The sequence below is a fragment of the Ovis aries genome, chromosome 8, assembly GCF_016772045.2.
Source record: "Ovis aries strain OAR_USU_Benz2616 breed Rambouillet chromosome 8, ARS-UI_Ramb_v3.0, whole genome shotgun sequence".
Taxonomy (NCBI): Eukaryota; Metazoa; Chordata; class Mammalia; order Artiodactyla; family Bovidae; genus Ovis; species Ovis aries.
Genome location: NC_056061.1, coordinates 76,280,099 through 76,305,128, shown reverse-complemented (window position 1 = coordinate 76,305,128; position 25,030 = coordinate 76,280,099). Strand labels below are relative to the sequence as shown.

Below are 25,030 nucleotides of genomic sequence, written 5' to 3'. Positions count from 1 at the left end.
GAGTTCAAAAGGATTACTGCATTTTTAGTAAACACCAAAACGCCACCTCAAATCTGAAAGGTGGGTCATCCCAAGAAATCTTGTTCATTTGCTGTTTAATCAAAAAGTAACATAAATCCATGGAGTAAGTGCTCCTCTGTACCTATGCCAAACACACAGAAACTCAGTTGTGTCTGACTCTGCGACCCCATGGACTGGGGCCTGCCAGGCTTCTCTGTCCGTGAAATTTTCCAGGTAAAAATACTGGAATGGGTTGCCATTTCCTGCTCCAGGGGAATCTTCCCGACCCAAGGATCAAACCTGTTACCTGTCTTCTGCATCGGCAGATGGACTCTACCACTGGCCCATGTGTGGTATAACCAGCATTTTCTACCTATTTATCTACCCTTCTTCCACATTTTTATTGTAATATACCTACAAGATACTGGATCTATGTCTTGTAATACACCTGTAAGATACTGGATCTATATCTTGCTGAAAAAGTGTTGCATGAAATTTACAGACTGCTTTATCCAGGAGTTACTTCATCCTTAACCAAGGATGTTACTGTTAAGCAGTGGAAGCAATTGAAGATGCTATTTTGGGAGTTTTCCAAGATCACTCAGCTCTTCAGCAGAAAATTCACCCTCAGTTGACCTCAGAGCCTCAGCCTCCTACATGCTCCTCTATACCTATGCCAAACACAAAGAGGCCAAACTTGCTGGAGCAGAAACAGGTGGGGGGCCGGGAGAAGCCTCTAGGCAGAGCCCTGTCTTTTAGGCCGGATGAAAATGGTCTGAAAGTAGATTGTGGTCATGGTGGCATAACTGTGAAAATACCAAATATTAACAGGAATACTGGGGGTGGTGTACTGGGGGTACACTGTATAGAGTTCATCTTTAATCTTCCCTTCTTGCCCTTCCCCCACTGAAAGATAAAACCAATGAGATTTTCGATACAATTTACAATTCATTTTATTATTCTGGTGCAAGAAAACACGTCCAGATTTATTTTCAATTTCAGTTGCAAAACAAACTGACCTGAAATTTAGTCTTTAATATAACTGTGATTGCCAATAAATGCACAAGATTATAAAAAGTGAATTAACTCGTTGGTAGTACAAAGTCTATGCAGAAGAATCTTTCCTATCTAATGCATTTTTTTTAAGACTGCACAGCAATTCTGTTCATTTAAAACACATATGTGTTAAAATAATGTATTTCAGCTGATTATGGATATCACAAACAGAATGTAAAGATACTACATTTCCTCAAGTACTAATTGTTTTATTCTGTTCAATTTTGAGTTTCCAACCACCCTTTCCACAGATCAAAATACAAATGTGTACAAATAGATATGGAAATGAAAGAAAATCCAATAACAAAATTAAAAATTATAATAAGTTATGAGGTAAGTTTTACTTTCACGTGTTCAGATATCAGTTAAGAAATGCCTCTCTTTACAAAGTATATTTAAGATGTATATTATATTATCACTGAGCCCTTAGAGCCCCAAATCAAGTAAAATTTCATGCCTCCTAGAATATTAAATACCATGCAGCATAGTATTTTTTAAAATGTTAACTTTTAAAGCAGAATTGACTTCTATTTCTGCCAATTAAGTTCGTTAGAACCATCTGAAATGATACATGACTTGAAATAAGTTACGGAAATTCCAACATCAGTGTTAAGTATCTGTAACCAGTGTAATCCACCTAGCCCCAAAACAATGTAGTGGGGCTAAGCATTCAAACAAGAAAGCATCAGAGAGTGTATAAATCACCACCGAGAAGCCAAGCTTCCCAGAGCTTTGTTGGGGCTGCCGAGCGTCGGTCAGATCTTTCTACACAACTGAAAGTTCCTACACCAAGTCAGAGTGGACCATCAAACTGAAATACTCCGTATTTCCCAGTGGTCAGCCAGTTGGGCTCAGAAGCTGTGAGCTGTTCACCTTGCCCGGGCTGCAGACCAACCTGAACCTCAGCCTTTAATGTTCTGATGCTGCACAGAGGTGCAGGGTGGAAGCCACTCAACGCCTCATGAAATGGAATGGTAAACTCCCATCTTCTGTCGCCCGTCAGCTTCCTATAATTCAAGTCACCCTTGAAGAAAATTAAATGAGCCTTTTGTAGTGCAGCATATAAATCAGGAGCGACCTGAGACATTGCACTGAATTCATGAGGCAGAGTCCAAAATATATGATCGAGGTAAACCCATCTGCCCGTTTTAATATGGTCTTCCCAGTCAACCCCACATTGGGACACCCACTTATTATTAGAATGCTTTAGTTGTTTGATTATCCAATTAAAATCGTGAATAGTAGTATCAGAAACAAACCATGGAATCGTTTTCCCATAAAAATGGATCTTAGTTGCCAGTTTAGAGGACAACAAGAAGTCAGCTAATACCAAGTCTGTAATAAGTTCAAACCCAGAATTATCCAGAACAATATCCACTTGAGTAACAGATTCTTCTTCTCTTGTTTTCTTGCAATTGCTTAGCAATGACCAAAGATGATCCATGTCGTTCACTAAAATGAAAGGTTTTAGGTCTTCCAACGAATTCATTATATTGGTCTTCTGAGAAATATGTTCCCCACCTGATAGAGACAGATCACACTTATTTCCCCATAGTGAAATCTGAAAAAGAAAAAGCACAATACATGTACCCTTCTTTTGAATAACCAATTTAAAAAACTCTATTATATAGGACATAATGGGAGGAGGGGTTGCTAAAAATGTTCACAAAATTCATTTCTACAAAACTCAATGTAACATGTCCATCCAATCTACATTTTCTCTAATAATGCTGCATAAAAAAGCTGTGGCCTCTACTTTCAAAGTATATCCAGAATCTGGTGACCTGTACCACCTCTGATGCTACTGGTTTGGTCCAGACCTGAGTTGAATCAGTAACAGAGGTACCTGTTTCTGCGCTGTGCCTTCAGTCTATTTGCAGAAATAATCCTTGACCTAAGTCATGTTATGTTACTCCTCTGATTAAAACCTTCTAACAGCTTCTCATTTTAGCATGAGTAAAAACCAAAGTCCTTGCCTTTGCTCCAATGCACCCTGGCTTCTATAGGGGTCCCTGCAGCCCCTCTCCTCTCTGCTCCTCATTTCCTGAAGCCTCTTCCCCTACAGTGTTTCCCTGCTGTTAAATGTATACCAGTTTACTTTTCAACTGTTTAAATAAACAAACAGACTCAGGAGAGTTACGTTTTTCTTAGGTCAATATTATCTGATCTCTCATTAGACAACATGAATATGTAGCCATGGAACATACATCACCATCAGTCAAAATCGAGAGTAAAAGTTGCTAAAAAATTAGAAATCTATACATAAATGATCAAAATTTGTCATTAGAATAATTAGAATATTAGAATAATATAAATTATTATATTTACCTGAAGAACTTTTAAAAATTCATTTTTCAGTTGATTTTCATCTAGGTCTTCAATAGTTTTCCTCAACTCTTGCAGATGAGTACATAAGGCAATGACAGATTCCTGAGATTCAAAGAAATTTTGGTCTTTCAATTCTTTAAATATATCAAAGTCATCGATTGGTGGACTAAAATAGGAAAAAAAATAAGTAAAACATTTCTATAACTCTGTACCTTTTTTTAAACATTTGAGTAATTGCATCTTTTTAAAGGAAAGAGAATAGTAGCAACCCATCCAAAAAATTAGTGGTGATTTTTATTAGGTATAACATAGACAAGGTACACAAAAATAATCAATTCACACTAAATAAAATTAAATAAATTAGGCAAGAATAAATACCCAAACTCATTTTAATTAGTTGTCAAATATACTGTAAGTATTAAATAATTATAGGGACTATATCCATAATTATTTATCCAGTGGGTTTTTAGGAAAAGGGGGAAAGAGAAACAGAATTTCATGACAATTGCTTTAGTTTAACAAACATTTGTTTGGGTGCTCAACGTGGCTCAGGCTCCAAATAACAAACATATGGACATAAACAGAATAGTTGAATACAATATAGTCATTGTAAAGGAGTCAAACACAGAGTATTACAGGAACCCAATGACTACCTGCTCTAAAGCAGACAGCATTAATGCAAATCTTATTGTAATGACAAGTTTTGATCATTCATGGCTTCCCTGGTGGCTCAGAGGTTAAAGCGTCTGCCGGCAATGCAGGAGGCCCTGGTTCGATCCCTGGGTCGGGAAGATCCAGAAATGGCAACCCACTCCAATATTCTTGCCTAGGAAATCCCATGGACGTAGGATTCTGGTGGCCTACAGTCCATGGGGTTGCAGAGTCGGACACGACTGAGCCACTTCACTTCACTTACTCCCAAGTTGACTTTGACAAATGGTGATTTTTGTTCCATGGCTACATATTCATGTTGTCTAATGAGAGATCAAATAATAATGACCTAAGAAAAACATAACTCAGAAGGTATACATACTAGCATAACAGACTTTACAGAATCTGATCTTCAAAATTAGCTACTTTTTCCAGGGGTCTCCTACCTTAGGATAAAAGGCCATATGGCAGATGCAATGGGATTAATTAAAATCAAAATCAAAAACATACCAGAATTTACACACCCCAGTGATGGCTGCCTCCCTCCAGTCTGAGTCAGCCTGGAAAGCTACACCCTTAGTCCAAGAATGCTGTCATTGCTCACAGCACTTTTGGAATTCCTCTTTGGGGATTTTCCTCAGAACGTGTTATTAAATGTCCTGTCAGCGATGAGTATTTTCATGCTTTGGAGTTAACTTGTTTTTGGAAATAGCCAAAAGTCACTCACAGCAGTTTCAGTAGAATGAAGTGTGTAAATCAAATGGAATAAAACATTTTTGGTCAAAAATGAAGAGTGACTAAAGAATAATGAGACTAATCTCATTTTGAGGTTTGTCAACTGGCTCTGAAAGAAGTTTCAAAGAATTAAAAGACTTTTTCAGCAATGGCAGCATTGCTGAAATCAATCAGTCTCTCCAGGTGAGGTAAAGGGATAAATGTGTTTGGGTGCATGGGTTCCCCTGAGGCGGTCAGCAAACTGCAGCTTGCAGGCCCTCTCTGGCCCACTACCTGTTCCATATGATCTGCACACTCAGAATGGCTTGCACAGTTTTGAAGAGTTGAAAAAAAATTGAAAAAGATTTTGTGATACATGAAATTCAAATTTCAGGGCCCATAACTCTGCTGTTCTATCAGAACACAACCACATTCACTCACATACTGCCTATGGCTGCTCTGGCACCACTAAAGCTGAGGCGTCTGAGAGCCTAGAATACTGACTGACTGGCCCTTTACAGAAAAACCTGCAGACCCCTGTTTGGCCTCGTGGCACTGATTGTGGGATTTCCACTCCCCAACCAGGAACCGAACCTAGGCCCCTGCATTGGAAGTGCAGAGGCTTAACCAGTGGACTGCCGGGGAAACCCCTTGAGACTTGCTCCATATACTTTTAAAGAACAAACTCACATAGCTATAAACGATTTCAGAGATCTTAAAATGTTTGCCATTTTAGAATCTACTAGAGCTGTACATGTGTACACACTTGACCCGGGGGTTCACTCCTAAGTATATACCCAACAGAAATACACACAGATGTTCACCAAGAGTATGTGTCTGAATGTTTGTGGATGCAAAGGCAGCGTGTGGGGGCCTTAAGTTCTGCCTTTTGATCTGACCACTAGGGACATAGCATGTTCCAGTAAAAACTGCTGAATACTTAAGAAATATGCACTATTCAGCATGCATATCACACTTTAATAAAAGCTTAAAAAGGTCTTCCATTTTCTCCATATTTTCATTTTTCAGTATCTGAAGCATATTTAAATTTTACATATGGCTAAAACTTTGAATCTTAATTTGAATTTGCAGACTATTCAACCACTTAACTCTAAAAAAACCCGAAATATACATCTTGACAAAGAAAATTCAAAATATGTTTCAGTGTAAGGGGCAAAGTCATCAGAAACATATCTTAAAGCTAATGTGTGCTTTATGTGCATGTGTGCTAAGTTGCTTCAGTGGTGCCCAACTCTTTTTGATCCTATGGATTATAGTTCACCAGGCTCTTCTGTCCATGGAATTCTCCAGGCAAGAATCCTGGAATGGGTTGCCACTTCCTCCTCCAGGAGATCTTCCTGACCCAGGGATCGAACCTTCATCTCTTAGAGCTCCTTCATAGGCAGGTGGGTTCTTTACTACTAGTGCCACCTGGGAAGCCCCTATGTGTGCTTTGGGATCCTGTAAAAGCTAGAAAGATAGTCCTTTGGTTACTCTGGACGGGTCACTGACCCAGGATAGGAATTCTTCGTATAAGAAACCTAACAAGTTGGCCACTTAAAAACTACTTCAAGGGCAAGGACAAATTAGGAGTATGGGATTAACAGATACAACTACTATACATAAAATAGATAAGCAACAAGGATATACAGTATAGCACAGGGAACTATATTCAATATCTTATAATAACCTATAATGGAAAATAATCAAATACATGTATATACATATACACACACACACAGATATATATCTGAATCACTTTGCTGTATACCTGTAACACAATATTATAAACCACTATACTTTGATTTAAAAAAAAACTACTTCAGTGCTAGTTCCGCTGTAGGACAGCCTTTCTTTGTACTACCTATAACCTGAGTATCAGACAAACACCTAGATCTTCAAATATTTGCCTAAGAAATCCCCTTAGGAGAATTCCACACCCCTGACTCACTAATATTCTCGTTCCTGGAACTTCAAGCTAAATGTTGCCTCTATCCCTTTTTTCAAGCTACTCCTGGACCAATGGTTAGCAGCACAGGCTGGGCAGAATCTCCCTGGGGCATGGAAAGAAAAACCAATGTGCAGGCCCCACCACGGACAAATTACACCATTAGGATTTAATATAGCAATTTCAAAATCTGCATATTTAAAAACAAACCAAAAAACTTTTGCCCAACTGGGTGACAAGCAGCTGGGTTTGTAAGCTTCTGTCCTAGATTTTTCACTCTGAATGGGATCCACCTCCAAAAACAGAAACAGCATTCCTTTTACTTCTCTAACATTCGAACTCCTCCAAGCCTATTCAGGGTGCCACTCAGTGTTTCAACACTTCAGCAGCTTTGTCTGATACATGCATATTTTCCAGAGTTATGAAACCATCACCCAGAACATCAGACTAACCTTAGTCCTGGAAAGATATCCAAATGCACTACCTGTTTGAGGAAGGGGCTTATCTGACTTACACAGACCAGGCTCCAATACTGGTTCTACCAGTTACTCACCATGCAGCCTCGGAAAAGATACTAATCTCTCTGAGCCTCAGTTTCCTCCACTGTAAAATGGAAACCATAACACCTATATGTCACTGGGTTGCAAAATAACTAGAACTGAGCTGGTATTCAATACATGACAGTGTCTAGTGTTTCCTAGTTTTCGCTTGGGTCTGTGTCCCAGGTAATATGCTATATTTTAGTGAGTGTATTCTGCTTTTAAAGAACAAGACCTAAAACATATTTATTCAGCAAATACTAAAAAAATTGTGACCTTATAATAATTTATAAAGATTAAAACAAAAAAAAATAGACTCAAGTTTATGCACATCTCCCTAAGTAATCTTTTTATTTTACTTTCAGTGCTGGTTTAAGTGCCTTCAAGTATCCTATGCTGTGTTGAGGAATGGATACCAAAGGATTCCTCTTACTTAGCAAATCTGTATTTCTGTAACCTGTGAGCTAAAAATATGATCCACATTACATTTTCTTCTGCTCTGTAAGGCAGTTCTCTATCATAATTTTCCTAGGAAAAAATTAATTAGTATAAATAACTCTATAAAAAGTTATTCTGGAACATGTGTTTAACTTTTTGAGTCCTTTTCTAATCTAGCCATTAAAAACAAGAGCGGAAAATTAAGATAGTGCATCAGAACAATGCAGTTCTGTTGACTGTTCTGCTGACTCCTTTTAGCAAATTAATTCTGACATATCTATTTTTAAAAACAAAACATATGCTTACTTTGTGTGTCTTGAATTTTTACATAAATAATTATTTCAAATTAACATTTTTTTGCTTATTAAGAAAAATTTGTTGTATTCTTCAAATAAATAAGTTCTTATAAGAACTTTTAATTAGTTCCTACTTCAGATATTCAATCTTAGGTCTATTCTAAGCAAGTGGATAATAACTGCCAATAATCAATTACAACAATAACATTTGCAGAAATATCTAATAGCACCATTAATATCTGCTGAACTGAATTCAGGCTTCATTTGACTTTTATTTTAAAAATTACCATTTTATAATTTTAAAGAAAGCATAAATTATTTACATTTGTTATTTGATGGTTACAAACTTACCTTTGGATAATTGCTTCGTGAATTCTACGATACATGTAGCATTCTACAAATAGCCACGGTGAGAGAAACCACCTTGGTTTCCCATCACTTTCATTTAAAAGACTCTGTTGATATTCTAGGTACTGATTCCATATGTCAGTATCAACAAACTTTTCAACCAAAGGAACAATCGGTTTATCTGTTTGCAATTCGTTCCGCAATTTAGAAAGAAGAGAAATTGCTTTCTTTTCAGCTTCCAGGCCTTTCTGTAAAAACATGGGTGGGGGGGGGTTTATATATATATAACATATATATACATCTGTATGAATAGTTTACACTACAATCAGTTTATATGTAATTATCTATAAATATATATATATGTACACACACATATATACTAATTTCTCTAGGGTAACAAATTTTTATGGATCTAAATTTAAGAAGGAAAAAATAAAACATTTCAAAACTACAATTTATGTCTTTCACAAACATATAAATATTTAAATTTAGAATTCTTAAGTTGAAAAATCAAAGAACACAAACAGATCTCATTTCGACATTATCTTGCCCTACCTAGCCTGCCTTTTTTTGAAGTTTCACGTTATGAACTTATCTCCAGGTGAAATGACCATTACCACATACGGAAAACTGCTTACTGTGCTTGTTAGACTTAACCACAAAAGAATTAAGTAAGAACATAATTCTTACCTCTCCATGTTTCTCAAAAAATTCACTTTTATGTCGGTGCAATGTATCAATAGCTTTCGTTAAGATCTGGGGTGATCTGTCTTTAACTGAAAGATATGCAAATGATCTAGAAAAGAGTCACACACGCAGCAGATTATTCAGTAGCATTCACACTAGAAGACTGTCATCTTTCAGTTTTTGGAACACCTCATCTAAATTTAAATTCCTCTGCAAACAACTCCTGTAAAGTAAACCAGCATTGCCCAACTCCTGGAGCAACGCAAGAAAATCGGAAAACCTCTCTGAGTGTTAGTCGCTCAGTTGTGTCTGATTCTTTGCAACTCCATGGACTGTAAGCTCTGTCCATGGGATTCTCCAGGCAAGAATACTGGAGTGGTTAACCCATTCCCTTCTCCAGGGGATCTTACCCACCCAGGAATCCAACCTGGGTCTCCCGCATTGCAGGCAGATTCTTTACCATCTGAGCCACCACGGAAGCCTGGAAAATCTCTCTGGTGTATCATAAAAACCAAGCATGGTTTGTGCCTCAAATCTCAGACTATTCTCTAGAGTGTTTAATCATTCTTATCCTTCTTATTGTATTCCTTTTCTTCTCCTTAACCAGAAACTAGTCTATCAAAGTGGTAAGACAGAAACAGAATTATCCTAAAAGTCAAATAGGCTTTCCTACTAGGTTATTTACTAAATGACCTTTCCTACCTAGAAAGGTGAGGCGATGGATGTAAAACTGCCTGAAACACTTTACAGTGCAGAAATATGTAGGGAAAGACATTTACACCCCTGCTTCTCTTTGTCTATATTCTCAGCCAACATTAATTCTTTTCAAAGGTTTCTCTTGCTGCCTTCTTTGCTTCCCCAGTAACTCCTTCCATCCTCTCTGACCCTAAGCAAAATTAAGGCAAGTTACCATCTTGCTTTCTCAACCAGAAAATGAGAGATTTTTCAGAAGTGTCAGAGAATGAAGAAAGCTGGAGATGAGGAAAAATCTGAGTATACCTGAATCAAAAATTAAAGATATTCTTGACTTTAGCCATACAAAAATCAAGATTTACAGATTATCATTGTATGTATTATCAGTTTAAAGAAATACATGGTCCGGATAGAAAAAAAATTTAGCACTGTGAAGTTTTTAAATAGAAAACACAAAACAACTTATCAATTCATTTATATCTTCAGATCACCAGAAACAATGTAAAAACAAAGACAGTTGGAATACTTCTGCCCAAATCTCCTATGCTAACTTAAATCTGGGATCATCACACTTGTAAAAACTCAAATATCTTATTCCAATTTTCAAAAATAGGATTGTATGTCCTGAATATTTCTTCAAGAGCCTTCCTCAAATGTGAACCATAAAGCTTAAAGGAAAAAAATTGCAAAAATGCTTTCTGATTCTGTGGGTTTTACAGTGAACAGGTTTTAATATGCATGAAATGAAATGAAGTCGCTTCAGTTGTGTCCTACTCTTTGCGACCCCATGGACTGTAGCCTGCAAGGCTCTTTCTGTCCATGGGATTTTCCAGGCAAGAATACTGGAGCTGGGTGCCATTTCCTTCTCCACTGGATCTTCCACACCCAAGGATAGAACCTAGGTTTCTGGCATTGCAGGCAGACTCTTTACCGTCTGAGCCATCAGGGAATAGCAACTGCTCTGATCAGAATTTAACAATTACTACTGCTGCTGCTGCTAAGTCGCTTCAGTCCTGTCTGACTCTGTGCGACCCCAGAGAGGGCAGCCCACCAGGCTCCCCCGTCCCTGGGATTCTCCAGGCAAGAACACTGGAGTGGGTTGCCATTTCCTTCTCCAATGCATGAAAGTGAAACGTGAAAGTGAAGTCGTTCAGTCGTGCCCGATTCTTCGCGACCCCATGGACCGCAGCCCACCAGGCTCCTCCATCCATGGGATTTTCCAAGCAAGAGTACTGGAGTGGGGTGCCATCGCCTTCTCCACCCTTCTCCATGGGATCTTCCCAATTCAAACCTAGATCTCCTGCATTGCAGGCGGATTCTTCACCGTCTCAGCCACCGGGGAAACAACTTAACTAGAAAGTATTGCTATTTTTCTAGCTACTAAATTTCCCCATAGGTTTACATCTCCAAGAGTAATGTCTCAGCTCCAGGGACTTGGATGAAGGCAGATATACCTAGGACTCAAAATTTAACGATGCAGACACTCCCTATATTTGCCTGAAGGTGAGTACAAGCTTAAATTCAGGGCCTAAGGTTCTTCTCTGATCTCAATCCGTTACTGGTACGGTCATTTTTTCCAAGTGTTCTTGTGTTTTGCAATATTTTGCAGTAAGGACACATCTCAAATGTAAACTAGGCCTTCCAATTTTTACTAACAGGTATATTTGAATGCAATCTATGACTTTTAAAAAAGCAAGACGGTACAGGTACTTATAATGGGATTACAAATTAATCCGATTAGGGATAGGAAGAAACATATTTCCCTATAGATCTCAGATCCCTAACTTTTGCAGAGAGCTTTAAGCATCCCCCTCAAAAGGTAGGTTTATTAATTAAATATAGAGTCACGCGCTGCAACACTTCTGAAAGGGGGCATAACACGCTCATGACAGTCATGGGTGAGTTAAAAATATTAATAATAACAGTATCGAACCACTTTAAAGACGCATTAACTGTTCGATACAAATTAATGCAAGGCAACCAACATCCCTGAACCATCACTTGAAGAGAGGTAGGGGTAAACGGGGATTTCCAGTCGGGATTTGCAGTCCGTTCCCGTGTAGGCAGGCAAAAAGCCACGAATCACACCGCAAGAAGGAAACTGCAAAGACAGTCCGAGCCTGGAGCCCGGCGAGCGGCCGCCTAGCCCTCGCCTCCCCGTGAGCCGTTGGAAACCGAGCCGTGGCCCCCGTGGAAGCGGAGCCCCGCGGCGCGCTGGAACTCGCTGGCGGCGGAGGAGCAGGCGCCCCCAGCCCGCCTCCGCTTCCCTCCCCCGGTACCCACAGGTTCCCCACGAGGCCCAGCTTTCCGCTGGAGCGGGGAGGAGGAAAAGGAGCCGAGAAAGTGGCCGAGGAAAGCGACACGAACCCTACGTCCCGAGCCGACAGAGACGCCGGAGGCCCCGCCATCACCGGACTCCGCGCTCCCGATTCCAACGCTCGGGTCTCACCCGCCGCAGGAGGGGAGGCGGTGCTCGCGCGAGGGAGGAGCCGAGAAAGCGAGGGAGGTGGGTTTAAAAAAACACTTTGAATGAGGAAACTTTATTTGGTGCCTGTAGAAGAGACAAACAATGGCCGGCTCGAGGACCCGGAGATATCTTCCGGGGACGAAGGCGGGGACAGCTGAGGGCGACGAGAGGAGCGGAATCAGGAAGCAGGCGGAAGGCGGAAGCAAGCAGGGACCGGGACGTCTCAGGGACCAGGGAGCGGCTCGGGTCGCGGCGGCACGAGTCACGTGGTCCTGCGGTCACGTGAAAAGGGCGACTCACGCTCCGCAGGGGCCTGGAGCCCTGTGCGCCTGCGCAGTGCCGGGCGCTCGCTGGTTCGCCGGTCAGGATTGGGACCCGCTGCGGGGAGCGCGCCGGGCTGCGGCTGCTGCTCGGCCTCTAGTCTGCGGCTGGGCCACGGAAGCTCGCGCGCTCCGTGCATCCCTCGTCTCGTCCGGCCGAGAGGTTAGTGCACTGCCTTGTTCTCCGAGCTTGTATGGTCCCGCACAGCCCGCCTTTGCTGCCCGCCGCCCTGAATCTCTTAGGTCACATGTTTCACCGGGACCGCGGAGGTCCCCTGCCTGTTACGGTGATCTTTGGTCGACTTAGTTGGGAGTAAAAAGCATTCCGTCCATAACACATATGAATCCTTTTTTGAGCCAGTGCACAGCGGTAACTGCAAAGATCATTTTGAGCATCTTAAGGAGTTGGAAGGCATGCTCCCAGATTAGCTCCTCTTATCCATTGAATTGTAGCCTAGTTGATAGTTTTCTTAGTTGGTGTGTTCTTAGAAGTAGGAAATGCATCCAAGAAATTGCATATTGAGGGATGCATGTTTCTGAATATTTCATTCAGAAAATATGAGTTGAATACATATTGTGTGCTGGGCACTCTGGTCACAGTAGACACAACTGAACAGAAGGCAACTCTTTATCCTCAAAGAGCTTATATGCTACAGGAGAGACAAAAATCTCCTTTCCTCTTCTGTTTCTTCCCGTTATAGCATTGTGACTACTTACTGTATATTTTGTTGACTATGTATTATTATTGTATATGTTACTGGTTTACCGCATGTATTATCTGTCATCCCCACTGTAATGTAAGTTTCAAAAGACAGGTATTTTTGTCTATTTTATTTCCAGCTGTGTTAGCAAGTAGAACAATGTCTGGCACGTGGTAGGGACTCAGTTCATCACTTGTGTGAGTTAATAAAGTAAGAACAGGAGGTATTGATAAATGTTGTTAAATGCAGTGGAGAAATAGAAAGTGGAGGAAGCTAGTGCTGCTGTCCTTTTTTTTTTTCTTCTTCTTCTTTAATGATTCTTTTTGGCTATGCTAGGTCTTTGTTTGGGCTCCTCAGCTTCTTTTCCCTGGAGCATGTGGGATCTTAGTTCCCTTACTAGGAATCAAACCCAAGTGTCCTGTATTGCAAGATGGATTCTTAACCACTGGACCACCAGGGAAGTCTCTGGTGTGCATTTTGAATGAATGGAATGAATGAATTCAAATTGAATGAATTTGAATGAAGTGGTCCAGGAAGATGTCACTGCCCAGGAGGCATTTGAGCAGAGGTCTGAAGGAGGTGAGGGAATCAGGTTTACAGACACCTGGGAGAAGAGTATAAGGGTAGTAAGTGCGCAGATCCAGATGCCAGAGTGACTGGAGCAAAAGGGTGGGGGGGGGGGGAGCTGCAGGAGACGTTAGAGTCGTGATAAAGGCCTGAGAAGGGGGGACCATGCCGTCCACGTTAAGGTCTTTGGCTTTTATTTCAAGTGAAGTGTGAGGCCATCATTAAACTTTACCAAGTGGGAAGATGGAATCTGACTTAGTGAATTAGTAAATCTGGTTGCAATATTCAGAAGAATGTGAAGAACAGAAGCTGGGAACCCAGTGCAGATGCTGTGACAGTAATCCCTGAGCAAAACAGCAGTGTGGACCAGGGTGGTGGCCGGGTTGTTGAGGACCGGTCGGAGCCAAGCCAGTGGGACTTCTTGCCGTACTGGGTATGGAGAAGGAAGAGAAGCGCTCAGGTGGCCTGCAGGTGAGGGGCCTTAGCAAAGATAGGATGTATTTGCTGCTTCAAGAGTCGGGGGAGACTGTGGGAAGAGTAGGATTTGCAGGAAGGTTTCAGAAGCTCAGTTTTGATCCTGTTTCAGTCTTCATGCTTGTCAGAGTAGTTTAGGGATAAATATTTGCTATTTATCAGTGCGTAGGTAACCACATCAAACTGTGAGATTGGAGGAGATCAATGGGAGCTGGGAATGGAGAGGAAATGTGGCCCAAATTCTGAGCTTTGGTGCATTACATTCTTGGAATGGGAAACCAGCAGGAGAGACAGGCGCACTCAGTGAGGATGAAAGTGGCGAGTGAGGTAGGGGGTGGAGTGGTCCGCTGTATCCCATGTTGCTGGTCAGTGAGGGAAGATGAAGGCTGAGAAGTCTGATGCAGAGGTCACTGCTGGCCTTGACAAATGGGTTTTGGTGAATTGTTAGGAATGAAAGCCCGATTGGAGCAGGTTCAGGGGTATCAGAGAAGAGGTAATGAAGATAGGTAATAAAACTGCTTTTTTGAAGATATGTTAAAAGCTGCAGGTTCTGCCTCCCAAATATCACAGGGACTCATCCTGTCCTCATCCTTTTAAAGGGAGATAACATATATGCAGTGATTTCAGTGTCTCCTTTGGAATTGGAAAGGCGAGGGACTTCCTTCCAGCTCTGCATCGCTGACTATAAGCAGTCCGCCCCAGTAAGCCTCCGTTTCCCCTGTGAAGTACCTCACAGGATTGTTGTGAGGTGAAGCAGAAGATTTGCTGGGTACCAAGTACTCAGGAAGCAATGTCTTAGTCTCTATCAGTTCCTCCTCTACATTTTAACCGCAGATAAGTTTCTTAGATGTGTATCTGACTATGTGCATCTCTTGTGAAAAGCTCTGCCTTCTCCCTGGTGGTGGAAGCTCGTAGGATCAGTACTCAGGATCCAGCCACTTCTGCCTCCCCTGGAGCTGCAGGCTGTATGTCAGGTGAACTGTGTACCTGGTGAGGGGGGAGGGTGGTGACTTGTTGATCCCTCTGCCCTTTTGAAACCCGGTTCAAATGTCACCTCTGATAAGCCCCATCCACCCCCAGCCAGAGGTTCCTTTCTCTGCACCCGAGAGCAATTGGTGCATAACTCTGTTATGTACGCATCACAGTATACCGTCTCCCCCACTAGATGGTGAGTACTGAGATTGTTGTTATATACCTGTATTTCCAGCCCCTAGCATGTTACTTTGTTAAACAATTGTTACTGATTTCCTACTGCTGCTGCTGCTTAGTCGCTTCAGTCCTATCTGACTCTGTGCTGCCCCGTAGACTACTACAAGCTTACTTTTTTTTTTTTTTTTGCCTGCTATGGGATCTTAGTTCCCCAACTAGGGATCCAACCTGTGCCCCCTTTCACTGGAAGCGTGGAGTCTTAACCACTGGATGGCCAGGGAAGTCTCTCCAGGCTTACTCTTAAAGAACAAATGTTTTAAACTGTAAATAAGAGGGAAGATTATTTATGTATAGTATTTCTATTGGGTGTGTATGTGTGTATGTCTCACAACCTTTAGCCCTACTGACATGCCCAGCCCCACCCTAAAAAGCACGTTTCCCTTCAAGAATCAGCTTGAATCTTTCTGGGAGCCTTTCCTGACTCTTCGTGTAGACTTAGGAACCTTCTATTGTAGTTCTTTGGTGGGGCCTAGGGCTGCTCCACTCAGTTATAATGAGGCGTTTGCACACGCCTGTCTCCTTCAGGAGACCATTAGCTTGATGGCAGGAACCCTAGTCTTCCATGGATGTGTTCCTGGTCCCAGCTCACTGCTTATCTTATTGTAAAGGCTGAATACCTTTTTTTGGCCTTGGCATTGGGGATCTTAGTTCCCTGACCAGGAATCAAACCCATGCCCTCTGCAGTGGAAGAGCAGTCTTAACCACTGCACAGCCAGGGAAGTCCCTGAATACATTTTGAATAAAGGAGTTTAGAGGTACTAATTTCATTTTAAATAGTTGATATGCTAGTGAAGTAAATGAAGAGATACTTTTCTTTTTTTTTTTTGAGGTCCTTTTCATGTCCTTGTAACCTTCCAGAAAGTAGGCCAAAAGTTAACTACAGGTGATGGAAACATTAAAATTTATTTTTTTAACCTTTCACTAGGCTTCAGTTGGAGAAGGAAATGGCAACCCGCTCCAGTATTCTTGCCTGGAGAATCCCATGGACAGAGGAGCCTGGTGGGCTACAGTCTATGGGGTCACAAGAGTCGGACACGACTGAGTGACTGACAACAGCAGACTTCAGTTGGATGTATCTGTTTTGCAAATTGTTTTACAGAAATATACCTGTTACCCAGGAAAACATTCTATGTGTTTTTTTAATTTATTTTTTTTAATTGAAGGATAATTGCTTTACAGAATTTTGTTGTTTTCTGTCAAGCATCAACATGAATCAACCATAGATGTACATATGTCCCCTCCCTTGTGAGCCTCCCTCCTGCCTCCCGCCCCATCCCACCCCTCTAGGTTGATACATAGTCCCTGTTTGAGTTTCCTGAGTCATACAGCAAATTCCCATTGGCTGTCTATTTTACGTATGGTAATGTAAGTTTCCAGGTTACTCTCTCCACACATCTCACCCTCTCGCCTCATTTCCCCCCATGTCCATAAGTCTGTGCTCTATGTCTGTTTCTCCATTGCTGCCCTGCAAATAAATTCATCAGTACCATTTTTCTAGATTCCATATATATATGTTAGTATATGATATTTATCTTTCTGTTTCTGACTTACTTCACTCTGTGTAATAGGCTCTAGGTTGATCCACCTCATTAGAACTGATTCAAATGCATTCCTTTTTATGGCTGAGTAATAGTCCATTGTGTATATGTACCGCAACTTCTTTATCCATTCATCTTGTATTTTTATAAGTTTTTTTTTTTTTTTCTCAACTTGAACTTTGAATTCTTGTCTTTTAGCTTGGGTTATGGTAATGTCAGCCAGACTTCTCAGAGCCCTGGCTGGATCTCGCCATATTTTGTCAAAAGCATGTCAGTGCCAAGGACTTATTCATCGAATGTTAAAACCACTTAACGAATTTGAGACTGCAGCACGCACAGCCCTGACAAGCAATCAGAACTTGGATTTGTTCTTTCCTGACACAGCAACTGGTGGTTTGAATAAGTCTCAGGTCCTGCGGATGAACCAGAAAATATCAAATACAAACGTACTCCCTCCATTCAACACTGCATGTTGCCAGGATGGAAAAGCTCACCTTCCAACCAGGAACTCCATCAGTACTCACAGGAAAGTGACTCACAAACCAAATCTTCTAGGTTCTAAGTGGTTTATAAAAATATTAAGGAAACATTCCTCATCTGTGTCCACGGAAACAGTTTCTAAACAAGACTTTCCACAAATCAAGAGACCACTGAAAGCTTCGAGGACCAGGCAGCCGTCTAGGACCAATCTTCCAGTCCTGCCTGTGAACGAGGTAAAAACACGGGTGGCGGTAGCGGCTCTGTTCTCTGATGATCCCCTGAACCCCTGTTGTGTCCCGGCTCGGCCTCCCTGCCAGCAGAGGAGAGCATCTGCTCAATGCTGCCTTCAGGGTCTTTGAAGCCTAGCAGTACAACCTGTTCCCTCCAGAAGGAATCAGGATCATAACTGGAGGAATTAGTGGTAGATATGAAGGGCTTCCCAGGTGGCTCAGTGGTAAAGAACCCGCCTGCCAATGCAGCCGACATGGTTTTGATCCCTGGGTTGGGACAATTCCCTCGAGGCGGAAGTGGCAGCCCACTCCAGCATTCTTGCCTGGCAAATCCCATGGACTGAAAAACCTGGCGGGCTACAGTCCATGGGGTCACAAAGAGTTGGATGTGACTGAGCAACTGAGCACGCACTCACCATATGTATAAAGGCAAAATAGAGGCAATTAATATAAAAATGTAGTTTATAAAAGGATTAGTTAGTGGCCTAAGGAAGTTTTGGAAAAGGCTGGTATTAAGTTCACTTTAGGAATAGTGCTATTAAAAAGCCCCCACTTTAAAAAAAAAAAAAAAGTCAAACTGTAGAAATTCTATATTAAGTTTAAGAAAAAAATTTTTAAGTTAACTGTGTAGACAGGTAAGCACTTATAAGCTGATGATGACTGCGTGGGATCAGGTGGCAAAAGGACATGGCAAGTTAGAACTGAAAAAGCAGAGTGAAGGTCTTTGCTTTTTTATCCTTTGAAGGTTGAAGGGGATATTTTTATCTCCTGTTATGAGGTTTATGGGAATTTCTCTACAATTTGCTTTTCCTCACTAAATGGTAAATATTTAAGGTGAAGATCAAGCCCTTCATTAACCTGTGTACCTTCCATGATACTTAAAACTATGCCTTATATAATAAATGTTTATTAAACTGAAAAGGGTAGAAGAGAAGCAAAGGAATCTTAGATGTCTATAGTCATCAATGTTAAAAATAGGAGTGTCGAATATTTAAAATCTAATGAGACATTCTGAATCTATCCGAAAACAGGTTAGGGTCAAAACAGCTTAAAATTTCAATTTTGAGGAGTAGACCCTGAGCATTTAATTTGGTGGGGGTTTTTTGTGGGTTTTTTTTTTTTTTTTTTCTGTGAGGTTGACTTCCTTTAAAAAAGTGTACAGGCCTTCTTGTTGTAAAGTTAGGGGCTGGTTAGTGTTAGTCACTGAGTCGTGTCTGACTCTTCGTGACTCCGAGGACTATAGCCCGCCAGGTTCCTCTGTCCATGGGCTAGCCCAGGCAAGGATACTGGAGTGGGTTGCCATTCCCTTTGACATGGGATCTTCCCAACCCAGGGATCAAACCTGGTCTCCTACATTGCAGGCAGCTTCTTTACCATCTGAGCCACCAGGGCTGGTAAATGACTTTTATTTGGGATTCTAGCTTTGTTTACATTCTTGTTTTGTTTCTTTCAAACCCAGGATATAAAGGGTGGGAGTTTTGGATTCATTCTACTCTCACCCCTTTCTTTGTAGCTCTTGAGTTTTTAATTACATTGTTTCGCTATGTGATCATCCAGGAAATTTAGCATTTAAGTAACTGAAAGAAAATTAAGTGTAGAAACCTGAATTATAGCAGATCGAAAAAGGAGGATCAAGTCCCTTTTTTCTTTTGTTATATCTGGCAACCCAGAGCGGGATCAAGTGTCTTACGAAAGAAAGTCTGGCAGAGTCAGAGATGTCACTTTTTTTTTAATAGTTGTTGGTTGTAAATTATCAAAGAGGCATGATTTCTTTGGGTTGTCCATGGGCTTGAAAGCAATTTTCCTAAATTCTGTTTTTTATTTTTCTTTAGAGTTTTTTTTTTCTGCTTCCAGGAAAGGATTTGAAGTAGATTTTCAAAATTTAGTGCTTCCATTGAGGTAATAAAAGCATTACATTTAAAACAGAGCAAGCAGCTGGCATGAACAGAGAAAGAGATATCAGATACCTGATATGCATAATCTAGTCGAATGTTTAGTTCTGAGAAGCCCAGTGATTAAGGAAAATGCAAGAATTCTCCTGGGTTGTACATTTCATGTTGTCTAACAAGAAAAAAAGAAAAACATAAGAATGTCTTGCAAGAAATAACTTTTTTTCCATCACCAAATTTAAGGCATCATTTGTTTCCTGGGTCCTGACGTAGGACACATTACATAATGTAGTGGCTGGAGCATTATTTTGTAATGATCTTACAGGTGAATATAAACCATAGGTAATAGACACCCGGGGCTGAAGACTAGCTTTTGTCTGCCCCAAGTAGTGGGCACCTCCATTTCCTCGTGGGCATCACGGGGCTGGCCAGTCCCCTGTGGTGGTGAAGCCTTTACCTCCATTCTGGACTGAGTCAGGAAAGGACTCTACTTTGTACCAGAAAGAGACATGCTTTGTCTCGTTCCCTATCCATGTATCTGAACTCATTCTCCACCTGCGGCCGCACGGCAAGCACCTGAAATGGACTGCATGAGCTTACCTTCTATGTCAGAGTCAGCGCTTCACCTGGTCCCATTTGCAGAGATCCTGCCCTGTTGAGATATTCAGCCGACGTCCCATTGGCTTATCATTTATCATGACAGGGACAGTGCTCCTGGGTGGTCTGTCCTGTCTTGGAGAAGGACGATGCCTGAGGATGAGGGCCACTCTGAGCAGCGTGGATGCTGGCTGGGGAGGAGGGGGAGGCACCCCATGGTAGCCTTCAGGCTAGCACCACAGTGTTGTGAAATTAACTAGTGGGTGGTTAGTAGATGCTTTTCCCCCCTTCAGTTTGCTTGTGTAATGAAATAGAATCAATGCGTCACTCATGATCAAGATATATCCATTCTGTGACGTGTTCGTGTCAGTTATTGGATGACACGTGTATGGTGTGTATGTGAAAGGGCTTCTTTAGGTTGTACAACTTACCATGGGTTGTAGTCAAAAAGCTTAAAAGCTAAAGCCTTATACTAGCTGTGCTGTGCTTAGTTGCTCAGTCATGTCTGACTCTTTGCAAGGCTATGGACTATGGCCCGCCAGGCTCCTCTGTCCATGGGGATTCTCCAGGCAAGGATACTGGAGGGGGTTGCCATGCCCTCCAGGGGATCTTCCCAACCCAGGGATGGGAATCAGGTCTCCCACATTGCAGGCGGATTCTTTACCATCTGAGCCACCAGAGAAGGCCATAAGAAGCCTTATAGTAGTAATGTAAAATATATCAATTTTATAACTTTGACCTGTAATCTCTACTTGATCTTAGCCAAAAGGCTTCGAAGCAATCACTTATAATCTGTATATAACAGGAAAATGTACATTTTTCCCCCATAGTAATATAGAAGTAAGATTACCAAAAAAAAAAAAAAACCTTAATTTTTTTTTTTTCAGTAAAAGAACGTGAATAAAAATAAACTTTCTTTTTCAAGAAGAGTATTCCGTCAGAGTGTGTGATATTCTAAAACAAGAATCATATATAAATTTCTAGCCCCATCTGCTGGAATATGTTTTCTGTGACCAGAAGAATGAAACATACTACACACACAGTGGTTTTCTTGGCTTTGGTTTGGTTTTTGTTTGTTTAACATTTTAAAATAGAAAGGCTTAAATTTAAGTCGTAAGCCCAAGAACAATTTTAGATTGGTTTGACGCATTTAAGAACAAGTTGTTGATCCCCATCCTAGAACCTGAAGTTTGCTCTATATTAATATTTGTATTTGATGCCCAAAAAAGAATGATTTATTATTTTTTAAAAAAATCCAGAAAAAGACATGTCTGAAAGTAAAAGCTTCTGGCAGAGTAAAAACATCTTTAAATGATGGGGGGGTTAGTGTGAAGATGACACGCACTCTTTCCCTTTACCAAATGGATTTAAATACAGTCTTGAAATCAAAAAGCAAAGGAAATAAAACTCCCCAAAGATAGGTCTCACAGGTCAAATTGGTAAACCTTGTGAATCGTTTATTCATAGAAGATTCATAACTTAAACCGACTCAAGTCCCAGATGTTTAAGGAGGATACAGAAAGTAGTGTGGCGAGCCATAGAGGTTATGTAATGTAGGCTGAGCCATACGCTGCATGACACTGGCTGGAACTTTGAGCCAAACTAAATAGGAGATGGCGAGAGAAGGAAAGGTGACCATCTTCAGAAAATCTGCAAAGATCCTTGGAATGACTAAGTAAAAACAGACTGTTTAAAAATTTATAACCTCTCTGGAGTTCAGCACATATTTTCTCATGCAAGTAGTGATTGAATGCTTTGACTTATGCCATTTTTGAGAATGTAAAACAGTGTAAGTTGGTTTTTTTTTTTTTTTTTTGGTACAGATGGGCCTGATCAAAAACAAACGTGATGGTGAAGCAGGCGCGAGACAGGAGGGAGTGGGAGGGACAGTGTCAACCGAAGAACCTGGCCCCCTCGTCGACACCTGGTCAGTTACTGCCAGGTGCGAAAGATGCTAGAAGTCTGGATTTTGTGTCAAATGGCAATTTATTGTTGATAGTTTGTTGAGACCTTGAAAACACTATGTGGGTGACTCTTAAGTTGGATAGTTCTCCCGGCTGCCAGCCTAAGGCTCTGATGCTAGAGACAGCCAGCCAGTGCCATTTCCAGTACAGTAATGGGAAGACTGTTCCCTGGACTAGCTGTCAATCTTCTCCTTATCTCCTGTCTTCTCCTTCATGTGGCCTGCTCTTCCCACTGCAGCCATCAGCTCTAGCAGCCCCAGAAGGAACTCGGACGTCCAGCTGGATGCCCTGGGATGTTGTGTAGCAAACTGAAGTTCGTCAGGTTTTGCCTGCTGTGGCCTTTCCTGAGCCCTCCTACCTGGATTCCTTTCTTTCAGTCACCTTAATCTCATATCCTGTCAGCTCCTCTTAACTCCATGGAGCCTTAAAAGAACAACTGGCGCCCGCTGTTCTAAATCTTAAGCACAGAACCTGTTTCTGTACTCCAGGAAGCAGCTTTCATCTGACCGTACGAATCCATGTGTTTTTGTCACAGCGCATTCTTACCTCTGTAATGACTGGGAATCAGACTCATCAGATGTGTGCGACTGGAGGGTCCCACATCCATTTAATCTCACATTTGGCAAAAATTTTAGCTTTTTTTGCCTAATTGAGTGAAAATCAATAAGAACAGTGTTTTGCTTCTGAGTGGTTAGTTTCCTGATTTTAGGTTCTTCAGGTCCTCTGTGTATTCTTCTGGTGCTTTTTAAACCACGCATTAGAACAGATGGAAGAAGAGGCAAAGCAGGGTGAAGTCATTTCTTGAGAAGGGGCCAGGAGTTAGGTAACAAAAGTAGGAGGAAGGAAAGAATGTATGTGCTACTTTTCTTAAATTGCATACTAGGAATGTAACAGAAAGGGAAAGAAATTAGGAGCCAAGATGAGTAAATCTTAGGAATAAATTTTGATTTAGTGACTCATAAAACTCTTTTGACCAACATTGGGCCAAAGCACCATATGTACCAAAGACAGTAGACTCACTAATGTTCTGACAGGTGGATACTAAAATATAAAATTATGAACAAATGAAAATCCAGATGTAAACTACTTGATAGACTTTTTAACCCTCTTGCATTTTGATGGTTTATCCATATATGTCCCTGGTGGCTCAGATGGTAAAGAATCTGCCTGTGATGTAGAAGCCTGAAGCCTGAAGATGTGATGTTCTATCCCTGGGTCAGGAAGATCCCCTGGAGAAGCAAATGGCAACCCACTACAGTATTCTTACCTGGGGAATCTCATGGACAGAGGAGCCTGATGGGGCTGTAGCCCATGAGGTTGCAAAGAGCTAGATACAATTGAGCGACTAACACAAACATGTATATATCTGTGCTGTAATAACAAATAACAGCTGTAACAAATGTTAAACATTTGTGCTTGTCATGGTTCTGAGCAGTTGACATTCATCGGCTTGTGTAAACTTCCCAACAACCTTGTTGTTCTGAGTTGGTTGTTGTTTTTTTTTTTTAATGAATCTAATTCTGTGCCTGACCTCTGAGCACCTCTACCTCTGCCTGTAGCTTTTTAATTTTATTGACCACATTCAATGGTGAGGAATTTATTTTATATTCTATGTAGTGACCCAGCATACCTACACAGACATGGATGTGACAGAAAACATCATAAAATAAAAGTTACCCTGACTATGAATTATGGACTCTAATTTCTATTTCATTCTATTTTTTTTTAAGCAGGTTTGGGCCAACTAAATCAACATCAGGACTCACTGATAGCTTGTGACCTACAGATTGACAAAAACACCATATCCTGGGCCATATGCTTGCCATGTGTGTACTGTATACACACAACATAAATACCTACATGTACACACAAGTGAGACTCCTAGTGCAGAAGCCAAAGCACTCACCTCCAAACCTGTACTCATTCTCAGATTTGGAGAACTTTCAACCAGAGTGAAGTTAACCAGAGCAAAAAACCTGTAATTCCTTTGTAGATACAGACTAATCTCTGCCTGTTCAAGGCTAGTGGCAGATTACCAAATGACCTCAAATAATAATGTTGCTTGGAGAAAGAGCCATGGAAACTCAAGGTTGGACAGACTTTAAATAGCATTTCATCCTGGCGCCCATACAATTCCTTAATCCTCTCTCTTTTGTTCAGTCTATGCTTGAAGCACAAGCGATGGGGTTGATTCCGTTTTCATCTAGGCCATTTCATCTTTTTGACTAGCAGGAGAGAGTTCTTGCATAGGTTGAGCTGAAATCTGCCTCTCTGTGATGTCTTGCTCTCTGTCTTTCTCACATCCCTTGTCCAAATCTTTGAGAAAAGGCTTGCCTGCCAGCTTGCAGCACAGAGTCTTCCCTGTAATGTGACCTGTCAGGCGCCTCTTAGTAACCCATGTCATGCTCCTCTCCCTGGTGCAGGACCTGATGCAATGTACTGCGTTTGCAACCGCAGATGAGTATCATCTTGGAAGCCTCTCTCAAGATCTGACGTCCCGTGGATACATCGAAGTGACCAGCTTGCCTCGAGGTACATCTTGAACCCGGGCCAAGTATGTTAAAATGTATTAGAAAATAATTTTCCTATGATAACTGTCTGAAATATACATTTGTTTAGGTTTCATTTTCAGTTTAAACAACTGTATCATAAAAGGGGTGTTAAATCTCTTTATGCAGATGACAAAGATTAAAATCAGTATGGTTTATTCAGCTTTATTTATAGGATCATTATTTGGGATGATCAAAGGCCATGCCACTTTATTTCTGTCATATTTAAAAGTTATCAGTATTATAGAAGAACCATAAAATTGATAGAAATATTTAAAACTAACAGAATTAGTTAAAAGATAAACACAGTGTTTAAAAGGAGAATTAAACTGAGGGTTGTAGGGTAG

At 41.1% G+C, this 25,030-nt stretch overlaps 2 protein-coding genes across 10 annotated transcripts in view; one reads left to right on the top strand and one right to left on the bottom strand.

The window, feature by feature from the left end:
• Positions 1–935: 935 nt before the first annotated feature.
• ARMT1 (acidic residue methyltransferase 1) lies at positions 936–12,145 on the bottom strand. Its single transcript, XM_012183118.3, has 5 exons — positions 12,066–12,145; positions 9,009–9,114; positions 8,322–8,566; positions 3,385–3,550; positions 936–2,617 (listed from the first exon to the last, which is right to left on the bottom strand). The coding sequence occupies exons 1-5, from the start codon at positions 12,104–12,106 to the stop codon at positions 1,850–1,852; spliced, it is 1,326 nt and encodes a 441-aa protein (XP_012038508.2). The 5' UTR covers positions 12,107–12,145; the 3' UTR covers positions 936–1,849.
• Positions 12,146–12,498: 353 nt separating this feature from the next.
• RMND1 (required for meiotic nuclear division 1 homolog) overlaps positions 12,499–25,030 on the top strand; it is a 35,003-nt gene continuing 22,471 nt past the window's right edge. For 2 of the 9 annotated variants that reach the window (XM_012183113.4, XM_060419819.1), the window contains exons 1-3: positions 12,499–12,648; positions 17,173–17,687; positions 24,558–24,666. In XM_012183113.4, coding sequence (XP_012038503.3) covers positions 17,181–17,687; positions 24,558–24,666 — 616 coding nt within the window. In that variant the 5' untranslated portion in view covers positions 12,499–12,648; positions 17,173–17,180. Of the gene's footprint in view, positions 12,649–15,109; positions 15,202–15,309; positions 15,396–17,172; positions 17,688–22,014; positions 22,113–24,292; positions 24,385–24,557; positions 24,667–25,030 lie in introns of those variants that run through there. The other 7 variants (XM_042253629.1, XM_060419818.1, XM_042253630.1 and 4 more) reach the window with 6 other exon arrangements.

Coding starts and splice junctions, on each gene's coding strand:
- ARMT1 (XM_012183118.3), bottom strand. CDS start 12,106: ATGGCGGGGCCTCCGGCGTCTCTGTCGGCTCGGGACGTAGG. Junction 9,115..12,065: donor CTGTCGGCTCGGGACGTAGG/GTTCGTGTCGCT, acceptor ACTCTTTTCTAG/ATCATTTGCATATCTTTCAG. Junction 2,618..3,384: donor AATTTTTAAAAGTTCTTCAG/GTAAATATAATA, acceptor TTTCTTTTTCAG/ATTTCACTATGGGGAAATAA.